The sequence below is a fragment of the Brachyhypopomus gauderio genome, chromosome 12 (genome assembly GCF_052324685.1).
Source record: "Brachyhypopomus gauderio isolate BG-103 chromosome 12, BGAUD_0.2, whole genome shotgun sequence".
Lineage (NCBI taxonomy): Eukaryota > Metazoa > Chordata > Actinopteri > Gymnotiformes > Hypopomidae > Brachyhypopomus > Brachyhypopomus gauderio.
In genome coordinates, this window is record NC_135222.1 from 14150603 (window position 1) to 14170727 (window position 20125).

The 20125-nt window shown below is 46.3% G+C and overlaps 1 protein-coding gene across 4 annotated transcripts; it reads right to left on the reverse strand.

Annotated features, from left to right (window-relative positions):
• Window positions 1-12124: 12124 nt before the first annotated feature.
• slitrk5 (SLIT and NTRK like family member 5) lies at window positions 12125-18541 on the reverse strand. Of its 4 annotated transcripts, none has more exons than XM_077023219.1 (2): window positions 17953-18541; window positions 12125-15889 (listed from the first exon to the last, which is right to left on the reverse strand). In XM_077023219.1, exon 2 carries the CDS (start codon window positions 15836-15838, stop codon window positions 13229-13231), a length of 2610 nt encoding a protein of 869 aa, XP_076879334.1. In that variant the 5' UTR covers window positions 15839-15889; window positions 17953-18541; the 3' UTR covers window positions 12125-13228. The 4 variants fall into 4 exon arrangements, with proteins under 4 accessions (XP_076879334.1, XP_076879337.1, XP_076879335.1 ...); XM_077023222.1 differs by lacking the exon at window positions 17953-18541 and adding an exon at window positions 17497-17607; XM_077023220.1 differs by lacking the exon at window positions 17953-18541 and adding an exon at window positions 16805-17185.
• Window positions 18542-20125: the final 1584 nt, after the last annotated feature.

Sequence of the window (20125 nt, forward strand, 5' to 3'; positions counted from 1 at the left end):
AGTGTGGCATGCAATACTCCAGGAAGTTGCACACCAATCGAGCAGCACACACACGTCAACCCTTCTGGAGATTCAGATAGAAGAGAGAGGGAGATGCATGACAGACATTTAATCTAGATTAAAGGGTGTCAGATAATCCAGAGAGACGCAGTGAAAAGAAAAAAAAAACAAAAAAACACAAGATCAAATCAAAAGCATCGTGAAGCCATTCCACCGAGGATCGATCCCCACATCACTCTTGCCGTTTGATCCTTCAAAACAAGGCAGGGGCGGGGCCTGTCAAACCAGGAAGCAGCGGTCGGGACCAGGCTGCCTCCATCTCCTTCCATCCATCGTTCCACAAGTGCAGGACCCCCCCCCCATCTCCGCCCCCTCCCCCAAGGCGCTAAGTGACTGGGCTGTTACGTAACGGTCTTCACGCGTGTGAGTTATAAAAGCCTTCTGTCAAGACAAGAGAGAAACAGAACAGAAACATAAAAACACAAAACCGAGACGGAGCGGATCACCACGTCCTGATCCAGCTCGGCCATCATGTGCAATGATGTGAATGCTGGGAATAGACTGTGCTCGTCTGGACCAACGGGAAGCCGTCCAGGGTCCTGGCAGGAGACGTCTGGAGGAAAAAGGAGACGACTCCACCCTAGAAGAGCAGCAGCCGTCTGCGTCGCGGGACTCTGACACGGGAGGAGGCAGACGACCGTCCACCGGCTTCAGTGTGAAAGGTGAAGACCAGTGTGTGTCCACGAGGAGGAGAGAAACTCAGGAGAGAAGACCACAGAGAACCAGGAGCCGTGTTCCACAGCCAAACCCACTTTGCTCACCACAGGACCATCGTCTGGCTGTCTCACATTTTGAACTTCCAGAACCATTAAACACAACCCTTAATCCTTGGAACAATTTGAAAATAAATGTCTATAATAATTATTAGGAGAATGTTGTTTCACTGAAAAAAAAATAAAAATGCTTCTACCCGGACTCGTTAAACTGGGTGTTCTGGGAGAGGCGTGGAGACATTAGCATACACACACTGTTAACAGCAGGTGAAGGTCCCTGCGTTTGCTCTGCCACAGGCAGCAGGAGTGTGTGTGCGCTCATGTGTGTGTGCGCTCGTGTGTGTGTGCCGTCTCTCGGGACACAGACTCTAAATAAACAGGTCTCACTTTGTGTAGGCCTCACTCGGCTACGTAGATCATCTCCATAAACCCTGAATCAACAGATCAATAAAATATCAATAACCTAAAATACACGTGCGACCTTTTGACCTGGGATGCTAAGCAACCTCCTGAGTTTTGATTTTGCACGTCACCTTTCTGGGCCTTGGGTGACCTTTGGCAGACACATCTGATGGCATTACAGCCTGTTAACAGGACTCGATGGGTTTACGGGACTGCATGGGTTTACGGGACTGCACCCATGGGAAATCAGAAAAGCTCTGACAGGGGCGTCAGACCAGATCATTGTACTGGTTATTAGTTACCAGCAGCCATGGGGCCACTGATCAAACAGCTTGTTGCGCTGAAGATACAAATGATCAGCCATCAAGGCCACTTAGCTGGTTCACTCGTGTTGGGACCTGTAGGTGTTTATCCCTATTTACTGATTCAGAGGACAGGAATACATTCAGCCACGATGAGGAGGGGGAGGAGCCTGACATACATACATTAACCAATTATGAGGAGGGAGTATAAAAGTATTATTATTTAAATATTTATTTAAATATATTTTTTAATATTAAAACGTATTTCCCATATAATTTTATACAACTGATTTTTTTACTGAAGTAAAAACAATTTTGTTGTGACTATTAAATGTGAATCAGAGATTTGGGGTGTCATTAAGTATGCAAAATTATACAATTTAAATAATTAGTCATATCACAAATATGGAAATATTCATTTAATTTACATCACTGTGAGAGGTGATAATAATGATAATAATAATATTTCAAGTGCCATTTACTGTGGCGTGGCACCTCACCTGCTCTGACGAGTTGCCCCTCCTGAACCTTGATTGCCATGACGACATTACCAAGCATGGCGTCATTGCAAAACTGTCACCAGCATGATCAGCTTTTGGGAGGAGTTTCTTTACCACGCCCACATCTGTCTGATGCCTTATTCCTGCCCCACCCACACACGCCCACACCTGCTCCATCCACACCTGCTCCACCCACACACGCCCACACCTGCTCCATCCACACCTGCCCCACCCACACACGCCCACACCTGCTCCATCCACACCTGCTCCACCCACACACGCCCACACCTGCTCCATCCACACCTGCCCCACCCACACACGCCCACACCTGCTCCATCCACACCTGCCCCACCCACACACGCCCACACCTGCTCCATCCACACCTGCTCCATCCACACCTGCTCCACCCACACCGCACCACGGTTTGATGCCTTATTCCTGCCACGCCCTCAGCGCAGCACAGTCTGATGCCTTATTCTTGCCCCGCCCACACTGCACCATGGTCTGATGCCTTATTTTTGCCCCGCCCACACTGCACCATTATCTGATGCCTTATTTTTGCCCCGCCCACACTGCACCATTATCTGATGCCTTATTTTTGCCCCGCCCACACATGCCAGCACCGCAGTCTTACTTGGGACTGGCCCCGCCCACACAGACCACACAGACTGCTCTGTCTTCTTCTATCTCTCTCTCTCTGCCTCTCTTTCTCCCTCTCTCTCTCTGCCTCTTTTTCTCCCTCTCTCTCTATCTTCCTCTTTCTCTTTTCTTCTCTCTCTTTCAGTCTCTCTCCCTCTTTCCCTCTCTCCCTGTCTCTCCCTCTCTCTTTCATTCCCTCTCTCCTTCTCTCTCTCCCTCTTCCTTATAGAGTGTGTGTTCTTATAGAGTGTGTGTTCATATAGAGTGTGTGCTTATAGAATGTGTGTTCTTATAGAGTGTGTGTTCATATAGAGTGTGTGTCCTTAGAGTGTGTGTTCATATAGAGTGTGTGTTCTTACAGAGTGTGTGTTCATATAGAGTGTGTTCTTAGAGTGTGTGTTCATATAGAGTGTGTGTTCTTATAGAGTGTGTGTTCATATAGAGTGTGTGTTCTTAGAGTGTGTGTTCATATAGAGTGTGTGTTCTTATAGAGTGTGTGTTCTTATAGAGTGTGTGTTCTTAGAGTGTGTGTTCATATAGAGTGTGTGTTCTTATAGAGTGTGTGTTCATATAGAGTGTGTGTTCTTAGAGTGTGTGTTCATATAGAGTGTGTGTTCTTATAGAGTGTGTGTTCTTATAGTGTGTGTTCATATAGAGTGTGTGTTCTTATAGAGTGTGTGTTCTTATAGAGTGTGTTCTTATAGAGTGTGTGTTCTTATAGAGTGTGTGTTGATATAGAGTGTGTGTTCATATAGAGTGTATGTTCATATAGAGTGTGTGTTCTTATAGAGTGTGTGTTCTTATAGAGTGTGTGTTCATATAGAGTGTGATCTTACACACACACCCTTCATTTAGAAGTATAGAGAAGTACACAGAAGTGACACCAGTGACATTTGAAGCTACACATGTAGGTGTAGGAAAAAGTGGACCCTGAAATCATTTAGTATTAAGAATGCTCTGCTGGAGTGGCACTGTACATGTGTTTTGCATGTATAGGGAGTTTATTGCATGTGTTTGTGTGTCAGTGTGTGTGTGTGTGTGTGTGTGTGTGTGCGTGTGTGTGTGTGTGTGTGTGTGTGTGTGTGTGTGTGTGTGTGTGTGTGTGTGTGTGTGTGTGTGTGTGTATGTTTGTGTGTGGGAATGTCAGTGTGTGTGTGTGTGCCTATGTGTGTGTAGGAGAGTCGATATCCATTTTTAGCTTGTTCCTCGCAAAGAACAACGAAACAACATCCCATAATCCTGGAGAGATCTCTGCAAACCTCAAAGCCGCCAGAGCTCAAGCCCAACAACGTGCTCGACAACCTGAGCACCAGCCGGATCTGCCCCGCCCACACACAGCTGATTCTGAGTCCCAGCACAGACAGACCATAGAGTCCCAGCACAGACAGACTACAGAGTCCCAGCACAGACAGACCACAGAGTCCCAGCATAGACAGACCATAGAGTCCCAGCACAGACAGACCATGGAGTCCCAGCACAGACAGACCACAGAGTCCCAGCACAGACAGACCATAGAGTCCCAGCACAGACAGACCATAGAGTCCCAGAACAGATAGACCATGGAGTCCCAGCACAGACAGACCACAGAGTCCCAGCACAGACAGACCATAGAGTCCCAGAACAGACAGACCATAGAGTCCCAGCACAGACAGACCATAGAGTCCCAGCATAGACAGACCATAGAGTCCCAGAACAGACAGACCATAGAGTTCCAGCACAGACAGACCATAGAGTCCCAGCACAGACAGACCATAGAGTCCCAGCACAGACAGACCACGGTGTCATGGAATTCCATTACTACAGTGGGAGTGATTGTGGCCCACAGAGTGAAGAACTGCTCCACTATACAAGCTGACAACATGTATATAAGAAACACACATACACATGCATAAACATGTGTATATGCAAAACACACGCACAGTGCCACAACAGCTGAGTATTCTTCACACACACACAACACACAACACACATTAACATGGTACACACACACGCGCGCACATTCCCTCACACATACACACACATGCTCTCATACACATGGAGAAGCATTTGATCCAGACCTGAACGTTTTTGGCTGGCATGGCCAGGAATTCCAACATCACCAGCCAGCTTGTCATCATGAAGCCGTAGGCACACATGATTATCCAAAGCAATTTCATTCGTAATTTGAAGATAATGACCTAACATTTCCTAAATGACCTTCCTATTTAACTTCCTTTCATGGGAGAGTTATGAAAAATTCAGTTTTTTGTTTTTTTTTATTTTTTTTTTATCATGCATAACCTAATACAATAACAATAAATAAGACATAGAATCTACATTAATCATTTTGAACTGAATAAATCATCTACAGTGATTTATTCAATGAATCATTTAATCATTTTTCGAATCAAACATGAATCATATACAACTGAATGGTTTTATCATTCTCTGTCATGTTTTGACCACTCTTGGTTTTCCTGGATAAGTGAAAAAGACAGAAGAAGGAATCACGTTTGTGTTCATTTAGCAGGAATCACATTTGTGTTCATTTAGCAGGAATCACGTTTGTGTTCATTTAGCAGGAATCACATTTGTGTTCATTTAGCAGGAATCACGTTTGTGTTCGTTTAAACAGAATCACATTTGTGTTTGTTTAGTAGGAATCACATTTGTGTTTGTTTAGCAGAATCGCATTTGTGTTCGTTTCGTAGGAATCACATTTGTGTTCGTTTAGCAGAATCGCATTTGTGTTCGTTTCGTAGGAATCACATTTGTGTTTGTTTAGCAAGAATCACATTTGAGTTTGTTTAGGCGGGAAGCACCACATGGGGATTATTAGCCTTTATAACTGGGATTCCAGTGTGATCTATTAACCCAACAGATGTGCCACCACCCACATCCGGACAGTAACCTGGCCTAAATTCTAGCAATGAAGAAAGACAGCTGTCCTTCAGGTGGTAAGAGTTTAAGACCTTGTCCATGTCTTTAACAGCACCCCACGATCTTTAGATTCTGGTTTCACATTCAAAATTGAAAGGATTTTCCTCCTGTCATCAGCCTTTTTCAGTACTCATCCATCCACATCTGTCGGGGATGAGGTTGAGGTAAAGGATTGTTACTGGTTTCCAGCTCAGCCAGCCTTACATTTCTGAACTTTTCCTCATTTCCTCAAGTCATAGGTAAATCCAAAGCCATTGAGAGCAGCAACAGGCACCTTCTCAATCTCCACAGGGTGATGGTGACCCCCGACACCCAGATCTGTCTCTCCACCCATTGTTGTTATTGTTTTGACACAGTCTGGTGCTGTTATGAATAGGTGTGGTGTTAATCAGTCCTCTTTGCACAACTGGCGATGAAATCCCTCATCTGGTTCTCTTTCTGGAGTAATTACAGTTGTGTTCATGTCCGTAGTTTGGTTGGCTTGGTGAAATTCCATATGCGTCTAGCGTGCTCCTCCTTATGCCTCAGTGAATGATGTCAAACACCTTCTTGAAGTTGGTGAAGTATTGGACTGCAGTGAGACTGTTACTGTATATCTCTTCAGTACTGATCCACACGTCCAGGATCTGAAATACCATGGTGAGCCACACGTCCAGGATCTGTGTTACCATGGTGAGCCACACGTCCAGGATCTGTGTTACCATGGTGAGCCACACGTCCAGGATCTGTGTTACCATGGTGTACTTTGGTCTCATCACTTCATGTGCACGAGCCACTTATTCTGCTGAGGATCATTTGCATGTTTTGTTGCTGTTTTACAAGTTTTACAAGGCTGATTTGACTGTAATTGTGGGTTTTGGAAAAGTCTTACTTCTTAGGAACAGATATCTGGCAGGCTTCTCTTAGTTAATATATTACATATTTCTAGGAAAATATTTGTCCATCTCACAGTTCTAGAAGTCTTCTGCTGGGATATTAACTTCTCCCCTACATTGTCCAGTTCTTTTAGTAAGGCCTATCATCTACTCTCAAGTCTTAGAAGATAAGATCATGCAGGTTCTGTCTGTCACCACTCATGTCTTCGCCAAAACGTCTCCACGCTGGGCACCACCGCATGCTTCATCCATACCGGCCTCATCAGCTCACCTGGCGTATTTCTGCAGAACCTCAGGAGCTCCAGGTTCTCCTGACAGCTCTTCGAGCTCAGCCTCTGGCAGCTTCTTCTGCAGGTGCTCCTTGCGCAGTGACATGAAGGTGCGAGGACGATGTCGGGCGCCACTGCTCCCTCTGTCGCACGTCTACTGCTGCACCAGCCTGATTTGCTTCTACAAATTTCCCATCAATGTCACCGATTCTTTCTTCTTTGGGTATCTGCAAGTGATCGTTCACCTCAGCCGTGAATCCGGCTTACAGTTCTTGTGATGTTTCAGAAGCTCTCCAGTCATATTGCGACTTTGGTTTCAAATGAGGTGCTCTGAGGCCAAGCTTGATTTAGGTGAATCTACTCTGTTCCTACAGTTTTGTTATTTGGTGACTACTGCTCTGTGGTCAGGTCCCACTGTTTTGAAGGAGTTATTTCCTTCTACGCTGTGGTCATAGGATCACATAGGATAAAGATCACCACGAGTATGATCTTTGAAGGTTTAAAGTTTTCTACTCTTCTTCCTGAAATCAGTATTAGTGCAACCTGGGTGTATTGTTCTAGCATGTCTGCAAGAACCTTCCCACTTCTGTTTTGTGGTATTGGAATGTAAATTAAGCAACTTCTACACCTCATCTAGCATTAAAGTGCCCAGCGATGATGAGGAAATTGTTCATGGTTACATAAAACACTTTCTACCTTCTTCATTTTCCTCAGCCTGTTTCCTCAGCGAGTACACGTCTACAGCAGGAGTTCCTGGCCTGCTGTTCAGCTGAATCTTATGTGTTTGTGATGCTTCATGAGGTCACGGCCTCCACACTAAACCCACACCAACTGAAGCTTGGGGTTCATTCCTTCAGACTGATGACACAGTAAAGCAGTGCCATCCAATTCCCAGATAGTCTACTGTATCAGGATCTGTAAGGACTCTTCTGCATTCTTGAATTCCTGACGCATCGATGTTCTGGGTTTTGACAGCTGCGTGCCAGTTTGTGAGCTCAGGCATTGGCTTGATATATTGGTTTATATGTGGTTCCCTGCGGTGCAGAAGTGCATTGGGTGCAATGCTGTCTTCCCATCCATCTGTCTTTCTTTCTGTCTGTCTCTCTATCCATCTGTCTTCCTCTCTGTGGGGTTTGGGAGGTCGTTTTGAGTAGCTCCAGCCAGGCGAGCATCTCTCAGCTGGAGGATTTTGATGTTGTTCAACTGAGCTTTTCTTGGCGGAATTGTGGCGGTGGTGCTGTGGTGGTGGAGCAGTGAGGTGTGGTGGTGGTGGTGTGGTGTTGGAGCAGTGAGGTGCAGTGGTGGTGCTGTGGTGGTGGAGCAGTGAGGTGTGGTGGTGGTGGTGGTGTGGTGGTGGTGCTGTGGTGTTGGAGCAGTGAGGTGCGGTGGTGGTGGTGGTGTGGTGTTGGAGCAGTGAGGTGCAGTGGTGGTGCTGTGGTGGTGGAGCAGTGAGGTGTGGTGGTGGTGGTGGTGTGGTGGTGGTGCTGTGGTGTTGGAGCAGTGAGGTGCGGTGGTGGTGGTGGTGTGGTGTTGGAGCAGTGAGGTGCAGTGGTGGTGCTGTGGTGGTGGAGCAGTGAGGTGTGGTGGTGGTGCTGTGGTGGTGGAGCAGTGAGGTGTGGTGGTGGTGCTGTGGTGGTGGAGCAGTGAGGTGTGGTGGTGGTGCTGTGGTGGTGGAGCAGTGAGGTGTGGTGGTGGTGCTGTGGTGGTGGAGCAGTGAGGTGTGGTGGTGGTGCTGTGGTTTTGGAGCAGTGAAGCAGTGAGGTGTGGTGGTGGTGCTGTGGTGTTGGAGCAGTGAGGTGTAGTGGTGGTGCTGTGGTGGTGGAGCAGTGAGGTGTAGTGGTGGTGCTGTGGTGTTGGAGCAGTGAGGTGTAGTGGTGGTGCTGTGGTGGTGGAGCAGTGAGGTGTAGTGGTGGTGCTGTGGTGGTGGAACAGTGAGGTGTGGTGGTGGTGCTGTGGTGGTGGAGCAGTGAGGTGTGGTGGTGGTGCTGTGGTTTTGGAGCAGTGAGGTGTGGTGGTGGTGCTGTGGTGGTGGAGCAGTGAGGTGTGGTGGTGGTGCTGTGGTGTTGGAGCAGTGAGGTGTAGTGGTGGTGCTGTGGTGGTGGAGCAGTGAGGTGTAGTGGTGGTGCTGTGGTGTTGGAGCAGTGAGGTGTAGTGGTGGTGCTGTGGTGGTGGAGCAGTGAGGTGTAGTGGTGGTGCTGTGGTGTTGGAGCAGTGAGGTGTAGTGGTGGTGCTGTGGTGGTGGAGTTCTAGGGTTCCTCTCCAGAGTGGAGGCTCATGTCACTGAGACAGACTGCAAGACATTAACCCTAACCCTATCTCTAACCTTAAACCGCAAAAAATACATCTTCTGTTGCGTGTTAGCTGGTTTTAACATCATATTGCTATAGAATCAAATCAAACCCTTAAACACTTGCTCATGATTAAAACACTTACTCAGTTTTCAGAACACAGGATGAAAGAGCACCTTAATAATTTTATGACATCCGTGTAAAGACGAATAAAACATTAATGTAAAATAAAAGTGCAGTTTGGATAGAGCTCTGCTTTCATGCAGTTTGCTGATTACACTGTCGAACTCCATCTGAATATGAATATAGCACAATGATGCCGTTCTTCATTTGAATATGGTGCTCATAGCACAGTGATGTCGTTCTTCATTTGAATATGGTGATCATAGCACAGTGATGCCGTTCTTCATTTGAATATGGTGATCATAGCACAATGATGCCGTTCTTCATTTGAATATGGTGCTCATAGCACAGTGATGTCGTTCTTCATTTGAATATGGTGCTCATAGCACAATGATGCCGTTCTTCATTTGAACATAAATATAGCACAATGATGCCGTTCTTCATTTGAATATGGTGATCATAGCACAGTGATGCCGTTCTTCATTTGAATATGGTGATCACAGCACAGTGATGTCCTTCATTTGAAAATCGTTAACATTGCACAGTGATTCTCATCTTCATTTGAATATGTGTATCATAGCACAGTGATGCTGTTCTACATGTGGATATAGTTACAGCACAGTGATTCCCTTCTTCATTTGATCATGGTGATCATAGCACAGTGATGCAGGCGACAGGTCGACAAGATGACATGACCTGTTTGCAATAACTGAATGACGTTGTGAAATCCCTGACAAATATTTAATGACACAAAAAGATCTCTGACCTCTGTACTTTCAGATGAAGAGCAGCCAAAAGATAAGAAGGACTGTACTGAGGATGCTGACAGTAATCCTTTGGTTGGGTTAACAAAGAACACAATGAATGCAAAAAAAAAAAATCACTACCTCTCTATAGAAACACACGGTACAGAGAGGCAGATCACTACCTCTCTATAGAAACACACGGTACAGAGAGGCAGATCACTACCTCTCTATAGAAACACACAGTACAGAGAGGCAGATCACTACCTCTCTATAGAAACACACACAGACGACAGTGGAGGAACTAGGGGCATCAAAACAAGCCAACAAATCACAGGGTTAGCAGGAACACACCCCTCCAGTTGCTGGGGCAACAGGGCACGCCCCCAACAGCACTGGAACGAGTCCTCCACCTGCAGCAGCAAAGGATGCTGATTCCACCCACAGCCACAGGCCTTCCATTAAACGTCGTGATTAAACTAATCAGGGAGCTCACCGGGCCTGTCAGATAGCATCAATGCCTTCTCTATTATCCAGCTCTCCTTCAACTCTGTCTTATGCCTGGCAGTCCACAAACCTTCTCCCCTGGGTGTCTGAAGCCCCGCCCCAAGACCCACACAGATGTTTTACTGGAGGAGGGGACATATACGCTGCCCCACCCACAAACTCAGCCCACCCTCCCTTTGCCACTGTCAGACGGCAGCCTCACACAGGGACACGCTTTAGTCCTTTCCCATGATGCAACATGTTTAATGCATTTGTCCATTAGCTGGGTTCTACTTGCAGGGTTCAGGGTGACCTCAATGATAACACCTTAAACCAGGACACACATACACACACACACACACACACACACACATACACACACATACATACTCACTCACAAACACGTGCAGTAAACACACGTACAGGCAAAACACACATACAATGCCACATCAGCGAGTAATCTTCACACACAGACACACACACACACGCGCACACACACACACACACACACACACACACATAAACATCACACGCACACACACTCACACACACACACATTAGTAGGCGAGGGGACAAATAGAAGATGAAGGTAATTTTGACAGCAGCAACCGTTGATATAAACGAAGCTGCCTGTTGACCCACATTGAGACACAACTTCATGTCTCATAGCAACAGATAAGACAGCATCATCACACACTATGTCTAACAGCAACCATCTCCTCCTCACGGACCGCAAACCATAAAATCTGCCATTCTGGAGCAATCTCTGGCAATGTGTGCCTTTCAAATGCAGCAGTGCTCTTTGACTCCCCGGGAGTTCCATGTAGAGCAAACACAGAACCCAGAAGCCCACACCTCTGAGTTACAGCCACCTGAAGAAAACCTCCCTGGGTCAGAACCAAAGTTCAAGCAGCTGTGGGTCAGAACAAGCCCGCCCACAGCTGTGGATGAGAAACATAGACCCGTCGCAGTCATAATCACAATCTCGCATGAGAAACAGGTAACACGGACCATGCAGACCGCAGTTAGAATGATTCTACAGCCCCACAAAAGCAGTTTAGAGATGATCCAAAGTCGTCCTACAGTAAAGGGCAAACTCACAGACCAGCAAACCCTCGTCCTGTCGCCACAGTTCCTACAGACAAACACAGCATGATCTGGTCCAGCCTGCCCCTCTCTTCTCTGTGGCAGGACCAGGCTCTGTCCCGCAGGACAACAGAGATCTTCATCATCGCAACAAAGGGTGCGGGACCAGACTCTCAGCCTTGGGCCCCAGTCCACACGGCCATTTTGCTCAGCTGAGCCTCGGGAGAGGAAGCCCTCTTCATCTTCCTCGCAGCAAAGAAGAACTACAGTAGCTATCACAAGGTCTGCTAGACCCGTCTAACCGAGAGCACTGTGCCCCAGAGTGATCTTACCACATCCTTGTTACAATATACGCACAATCCCTTTTCAGATAAATCACCACCAAAATAAGCAGCAAAATATAAAAAAAATAGAAACCCAGGAAAGATGTACGGTTTTAGAATAACTGCTGAAATTGCAGGTACACACAGTGTCACAGTGTGGGTGGTATGATCCCGGACGTGTCATTTACACCCCTAAACGGTGTCTAATGCTCCGTTTCATCACAATCCAGCCGACTGTGAGACTCCTCTCCCAGCAACAGTGACGCGAACACCACCCAGTGACTGTATGAAGGACGGCCCCCGACCGTAGTGCCCACGTACGTCCTGATGGAACACCACAACAACTCCGCATCTCATGCCGGAGGTTCGTAATAACCACAGTTTGTTTTCATTGCGAACAATTGTGTATAAGAACCTGACATCATATTTATTGATGGCATTAAACATGTTTTGGTCAATATAGTGCAATAAGTGGAAAGAAATCAAACCTATGAAAACATTAAGGGGAAGAGGGTTGCGAATGCTTGTATAAAAATAGGTGTTACAGTAAAATATCAGTATTACACAACATAATTATTACTTCAATTATTATTTATGAATTTTTGATAACATATTAAAATACATATTAAGAATGAATACACATATTCATTTTTAATATATAATAATTTCTCTAATGGTAGCTGGGAAGAACCTCTGGTCTTCCATTTTCCAAAAAAGTGCAGACAGCATACAAAGACACCTTCCTTTTTAAATCTTTAAATGACGCAAAAGTCTCTCTTTGACATTGGAGGCGGGCGTGGGGTGAGTCGGGGGTTGCAGGGTTTGGGGGGGTGTTGTCTGGGGGTTATGGGGGTGTGCCACCTTGGAGAAAATAAAGAGTCACTGGTACAATGCAGCTACAGTGGATGATCAGAAAGTACAAACAGAAAGCTGGTCCGTGGTACAGTAATACTGATGAAGAATCAAATCATACTGAGATTACATGGCAAGAGTATACCAATAAATACAGAACCTACTTACAGACAAGAGCAGAAGGAACTGTCCTGCACACTCATCACCGGAGTGCAGTGTTCTGTTTGGGGATGGTGAGTGTCGTCTTTTAATTACGCATTTGTCTGTTTTGTTTTGTTTTTTTTTTTTGATATATAAACATTTTGTGTTGTTCACGATATCTGCATGATTATACACCTGAAAACGTACTTGGATTAATCTGTACACCTAAGTTTATGTGTATTCAATCTTCAACTTAAAAAAATAGACTTTGCATCAGCAGTTGTGTATCACAAGTCGCACTTTTTTCATCCATTTCAGGGAGCGTTTTTGTTCTTTTCTGGTTTTTTTATAATGTCATGTAGCTTTGAAATGAAAGTAATACAGTCTGGCACACCCCATCGTAGGACCTTCTTGTTTTTTTCTCCAGAGGTGCTGTCCCTCGGGCTGAAGACTGTACAGTAATGTCGGGGTGGGAGGCTTCTGCAGTGCATGTGTACAGACCGAGCTTCAGAACTGGCTGAATGTCGTCTGTTTCTCGAGGACTTCGAGGTAATCCGGCTCCACCTGCAGTTTCGCCTTCAGTTCCAAGTACTCACTCCTGTTTGGCTCCACGTAGACAGTACTCGGCGCCGTGCTGTAGAGAAGTGCTTCCCGAATGCCCTCAGGAGGCAAAAACTGCCGCCTGACGTCAAAGTTCGGGTTGTACGTGTAGGGGCTGGGGGCGGGGTACTTGTAGTCGTACCTGCCCCCGGGGTTGGGCGGCGTCTTGTCCGGCTCCAGGATGCCCCTGAAGAAGTGGTCCGCGTCCTGCATGGTGGACGCCTCCTGCGGGGGCTCGATGGTGCTCACCGTGTATGTGGGGCTGCGGGACGTCGGGTCCCGTCCCTCCTGGGGCGGGGTCCTGTAGCTGGCCTTCAGCTCACGCAGGTCGGGGTAGTCCTCCACCGCGTTGCCCTCCCGCGACCTGTAGATGGGGTTCTTGCACATGTGTCCCAGCGGGTGGGGGATGTACTCATAGACGTGAGTGGCTGGGGGCTTGACCTTGGGCATGGCCCGGTTACTGTACAGACTGTACTGCAGGTTAAAGGAGCTCACGTCGGAGTTGTTAGTACTGGTGCGGTCGCTCTGAGACTTCTTACGCCGCTTCATTACTACCACAAACAGCCCAGCGGCCACAAACACAGACATGATGAACACCAGGAGGAGGCTGAGGATGAGGACGGAGAGAGGGACGGTGCCAGACGCCGGCTTGAGCCGTGGGGGCGTCTCCGTGGTGGTCACCCTGCCTCCCGACGGCTCCTCCGGCGCCACCGTGGTGGAAACCACCACGTCCGAGTAATCCGGACAGAGCTGCTCGGACGGCACCCCACGCACATCCCTCCCCGCCAGCCTCTTTGGAGTGGCGCACACGACGTCATTGACCACGGTGCCGGAGTTGAGTTGCTCCAGCCACATCTTCATGCCTACCGAGTCACACGTACAATCCCATGGGTTCTCGAAGAGGTCGATTTGCAACAAAGCTTTCAATTGGTCCAGGACGCCGCTCACGGGCAGGTTCCGGAAGTTGTTGTTGCGCAGGTTGAGTCTGGAGAGCGACACGCTGGAGAAGATGCCTCCTGGTAAGGTTTTCAGAAGGTTGTTGTTCAGGAAAAGAAGTTGCAGGTTGGGCATGAAATGAAAGGTGCCGCCCACAATCTCTTTGATTTTGTTGTACTCTAAATACAAGTACTGCAGATTGTGAAGCCCGAAGAACATGTCCGCCGTGAGCCTGTCAATCAAGTTTCCATTCAAGTAGAGCCTGCGCAAGTTGATCAAATCCCCAAACGCTCTGTCGTGAATAAGTGTTATCCGATTGTTTCCCAAGTGCAACAAATCCAATCCCTCGGCCTCGATGAAATCTGAGCGCCGCACGATGGGGATGTAATTCCCTGTGAGGTACATCTTTTTGGGATTATAAGGTTTGGGCTTCAGGTCTGATATGCTCTCAATCTTCCTCTCCTGGCAGTTAACGTTGAGCCCAAGGTCCGAGATCTGCAGGTTGCAGGTGCATGCGGTGGGGCAGTCCAAAGGCACGGGGGATTTGGTTTGGAAAGCTATGATGGGCCCGTAGTTGTAAGGATTGGCTGGGATTCGGGAAGTGGGCTTGGAGCGGGTCTTGTTGGACTGGCGGGTGCCCTTGGTGGGTCTGGAGGACGATCTGAGCACGGCCGAGGACGTGGCCGAGGACGTGGCGGCCGCCGGCGTGGTCTGGAAATACCCGCTGGTGCTGAGCGGTGGCGGCGGACGCGCCTCGTACTCGGAGATGACCCTCCGCGGGCACAGTTCCTGCTTGGAGACCTCGTCTAGGTCTCGGCCGTGGAGCCGGAAGGGCGTCTCGCACACCACCTCCCCCACCAGCGCTGTGTAAGCTATGCTCTCCAGCCAGGCCTTCAGGGCGATGAGCTCGCAGGAGCAGTTCCACGGGTTCTCCTCCAGCTGCAGCTCCACGACCTTGTCCATGTGCTCCAGGAGACCGATGTAGGGGAACATCTTGAGCCGGTTGCCCCTGAGGTCTAGGTGTGTCAGAGGGACGTTTCGGAAAATGTTGGCTGGCAGGGACGACAGCAGGTTGTCGTTCAGAATGAGCACCGTCAGCTGATGAAGCTTACCAAGGGCGCTGGGCTCGATGATGCTGATGAAGTTGTAGTCGATCTGAAGATATTCCAGGCTCTCCAGACCAGTGAAGGTATCATCCCTAAGAATGTCTATTTTATTGTTATTCAGGTGCAGTCTCTTTAACCCCTGCAGTCCATTAAAAGCCCCAGTTTCCACTTCGGAAATGTCATTGTTTCCTAAATGTAAAATAGTGACACCAGTGTAGTTGATAAAGTCGTTGACAGACAATTTTTTCAGCAGGTTCCCCGTCAGTAAGAGGTGGTATGTGGGGAAATGTACAGGGCTGATTTCAGACAGCCTGACAATACCACGGTTTTCACAGCTGACTGTGAGAACAGCCTCTTTCTCCTCGCAGGTGCACAGGTTCCTGCAGACCTCACCGTACGTGTCATACATCTCCACCAGGCTCAGAGACGTGGTAACCAGCAGGACTGCTGTCCGAATCCACACGTGCATTTTCATGGGATTGAACGGCCCAGGTCAGAGTAGTGGCGCTGCAGTCGGCGGTGTCATCTAGAAATGCAGAAAACACAGTCAGTGTCCTCAACATTTTAACATTACCTTTTGAAACTGCGCATACTTTGAATTAAATCATTAGATTTTAATTTTTTTAAAACCTTAGCTGAATATGATGAAAATATTTCATCTGGATTTCATAGAAATATGAAATACAAAGTCTTCAATTTATCAAGAAGTTAAACAGTCCCAGTCTGCGCCACCTAATGATGTTGAAATAGTTAGATTATTTTATGTTTTGGCTGAATCTTACCCATATTAATAATTTATAAATAATTATCTAAAATAAATCAAATCAAAAACAACAACAAAATCCCTTATAATTAAAATCTTTTGTTTTATTTTTTGTTTGTTTTTTGTTTTTGTTTTTTTGTACTTATTTTCTTGCCTCTTCTCATTTCACAGTGATTTATGCGGCACGATATGTACAACATAATCAGAGCAAATACACACGACGTTTTAAATATAAAAGAACACAGCAGCATCCGGCCCAGCAACGACGCAATTCTGTGTAGTTAGTCATAGCGCAAGTGGCAGCGGGCGCACAGGAGACCCTTTTGATCCCCTTATAAACAGAAACAGAGCGGCGGTGACAACTAGCATAAATTCGCTCGGAATTCGTCAGGCACTGCGCAATTTGGGAAGGCAAACAAAGTATCAAACGGAATCTCTAACTCAAGAGCTAGAACATCGAGACCGTGGGCCAGTCGCCCACGTATTCTAACTGTTCAAAACCGTTTATCAAGGGCTATAACATAAATGTGTTTTGCTTAAGCCAGATGAACATATATTAGAAATATAACTTGGCATCGCTTCGAATTTGACAAAACACCTCTAATCGAAGCGAACGGCCGTTCGTCTAAATCCATTTCCTTCGATGCTCTGGTAGTGCGAGGAACAGACTTTACTCACCCCGCATAGCCGACGACTTCGGTTTTGTAATGCAACTCACGAGTATTGAGTTTTAGCTTTGAAAATGAAAAAAAAAACGACTCGACATGAATAGAGCGCGCATACATCTGTGGGTCAAACGATGCTCAGCCTCTCTCTTGCAGGCACAAAAAAGCGCTGATTATTAGCGCAAAGACAGACATATCTAGTCCCTCGGGCGAAGACGACGCGATTTGATTAGAAGCAAAATCTACCAGGCGACGTCATCGGTTTATTACACAGATTTCATCAGAAAAGCGAACAATACCATATTAAAGCATTTTGTAGGCAATCCGGTACGTGCAGAAGAATCTCTCGTGATTCATGCAAATGAACACCTCTCTCTCTCTCTCGATCTCACTGGTGCCGGAGACACTTGCCGATGCACGCACACACACACACACACACACACACACACACACACACATACACACACACACACACACACACTCACACACACACACACACACACACACACACACACACACACACACTGCCTCTCTCTCTCTCTCTCTCTCTCTCTCTCTCTCTCTCTTACACACACACACACACATTCTCTCTTTCTCTCAAACACACACACACACAGGAGAGAGAGAGAGAGAGAAACAGAGAGAGAGAGAGAGAGAACGATCGGTACGTTCGACTTTCCTTAAGCGTAACAATACAAAGTATACCTATATATGCCAAAGTCCAGAAGAGTTGTTTCCCCAGGCTACCCGTTGACGTATTTGTGCGAATGGTGAACGATGCAATTAGTAACCACGACGTTAACCTGGAGTTTAAATTCATTGGCCTATAAATACATGGAAATGAAATATTAAAAAACTCAGACAAGCTTTAAAATAGACAAATTAACACTGGTCAGATCTCTGAACGCCGAAATACCTCCTTGGCACGTCGAAGAAAAAAAACTTGGACGATGCATGCATGTCGAAATACTTAAATACAAACAGCACAGCCCGCTTAGACAATAGTGCAACTGTTTAGGCGCCAGAGATTCCTAATTTTGTATTCCAGTTTGATAGCCTCAGCTGCATTCTTAGCGAAATACATTTCAGGACCTTGGACAGATCCACATTCTCCCAAGAAAAGCGACCATTTCGCAAAGGAAGACATTCCTTCTTCCTTACCAGGTTAAACGTTATGAATGCGCAAACATCACGACAACGGCGAATCCTCAATCTCCCGCTCGGAGATTTTGGTTCCCCCTTTCTCCGACTGTAAAATCCGTGAAGTGTAGATTCCGAGGTTTTTAGTCCTGTATGCCAACCACAGCCTCTCATTCGCCCGGCGTGCAACGTGATGGCCAGCAGGGAAAGGCACGTTTTGGGTTTTTTTTTCCTCGCCGAGCTTTAGCAAATTCCGATGAGCCGAACGTAAATCTCAAATAAGAAGGTTACAAATATTAACACCTGTAAATGTCCTTATCGAACACATCCATACAAACGGAGTCCATCCTCTCCGTGGCGTGTGAACCCGGCTGAAGGAACGGGCGAAGTAGGGTCCCCCGTTATCCAGTAAGTGGTACGGCTTGCAGGCAGTCGCTGTGCGCGCACATACACGCTGGCTTCCCAAGGAGTCTTTTATTTCCACCATCGAACCCTCACGGTTCGATTCCGTAATGAAGCCGTTTTTGGGGGAGGATGTGGGGTTTGATGTTATTTTATTTTATTCTTAGATTTTTTTTGTTTTAATTCTAAAACGCTACACGACAGTGAGGCATTCTTCTTTGGAGAACGTCTTTATCACGCTGCCAGCCTAACTAGTGTATCAACTAGAGAAACTTGGACTGCGATTGGCTCACTGTTGCTGTACTGTCATCAGATCGATTGCAAATTTAGGACAGAAAATAAATGTTATGAGGAGCTACCGAGAATTTCACAGTGGATAAAATGCGACATTGGCCTATGAGTTACGCGGACGAACGATTTTTAATATTTTGTTTTTCCTCCTGAAAAGAAATCATATAAAAGAAGGAAAAGGTAATGCAAGGGAGAGCGAGCTAGAGAGAGAGAGGGAGAGAGAGAGAGAGAGAGAGAGAGAGAGAGAGAGAGAGAGAGAGAGAGAGAGAGAGAGAGAGACCCGTAGAGGGCAGTGTGCAATGCGAATGGGGAACTTGGAGTGTGGATTTAACATCAGCTTGTCATAATGCAAATCAGCAGCACACATAACGCCTCATGATGACGTCTCTATATACGAAACACACACACAGACACTTTATTTATCTAATAACTGTAACTACCACATCACTCTGATACCCTAAATGACTTCATTCAGCAGGGCAATAGGAAAGCACTGCTGATAACACCGCAAATTAAACATTTCTCTCCCTCTCTTTCTCTCGCGCTCTCACTCCCCCTCCCTCTGGAATTCAACTAAAATAGCTTCATTGACATGAATTGCAATCAGAAACTGTTGCCAAAGCAATTAATGAAATCATTAATTTTAAAAACGATAAAAGAGTTAAAAAAAGAAAATAAGGAAAATGTATACAATAGACATATAGTACACTTCATATATATATATATATATATATATATATATATATATATAGTTGTCACGTTGAGGACCCCGGCCCCTCCCTTTTGGGCGTGTGTATACGTTGTCCACGTGCTTTGTCTGCGTCTGTGGATATCCGTGGATTGGGTTATGTCGAGTGATTAATAAGTCTCACCTGTGACTTGTCTCGTAATCACGTGGGGCTAATGTGGTTGGTCTATTTAATGTGCGCTCGCGCAGTGTCCTGTGCTCGTCGTTGTCTAAACGTTACACGTCTCTGTGTTTACGTGTTCCATGTGCGCTAGATTGCGCAATAATTGTTATAAATAAAAGTGACGTCTGTCGCCACAGAAGGATTTCGTGTCTCGTCCTTCGCCTCACACCCAACGTCACAATAGTGTTCTACATATATCACACATTATTGTATTATAGTTATTATTATTATTATTATTATTATTATTATTATTATTATTATTATTATTATTATTATTATTATTATTATTCAATAATATTCCACTGGTAAGTAAGTGAAAATGTTGATTTATTTATGTTTCATAGTACACATTTCAATACACTGTGTTTACAAGACCCTCTAATTTAGCACTATCCATGGTCAGAACACTCCAGCATTATGATTCAATGACAAAACTAAATGACCTTGAAAATATATGACAATTAAGTTTAAGTGAGAACACAGGAGAGTGCCGAGGCAGGGGTCACCCCAGGGTCACACCAGGGTCACACCAGGGTCACCCCAGGATTTGTAATTTCTGTGTCATGTATGAAGCACGGCATCTCATTGTA

Excerpts from the sequence above, each read along its gene's own strand:
- slitrk5 (XM_077023219.1), bottom strand. The coding sequence starts at position 15,838 with ATGAAAATGCACGTGTGGATTCGGACAGCAGTCCTGCTGGTTACCACG.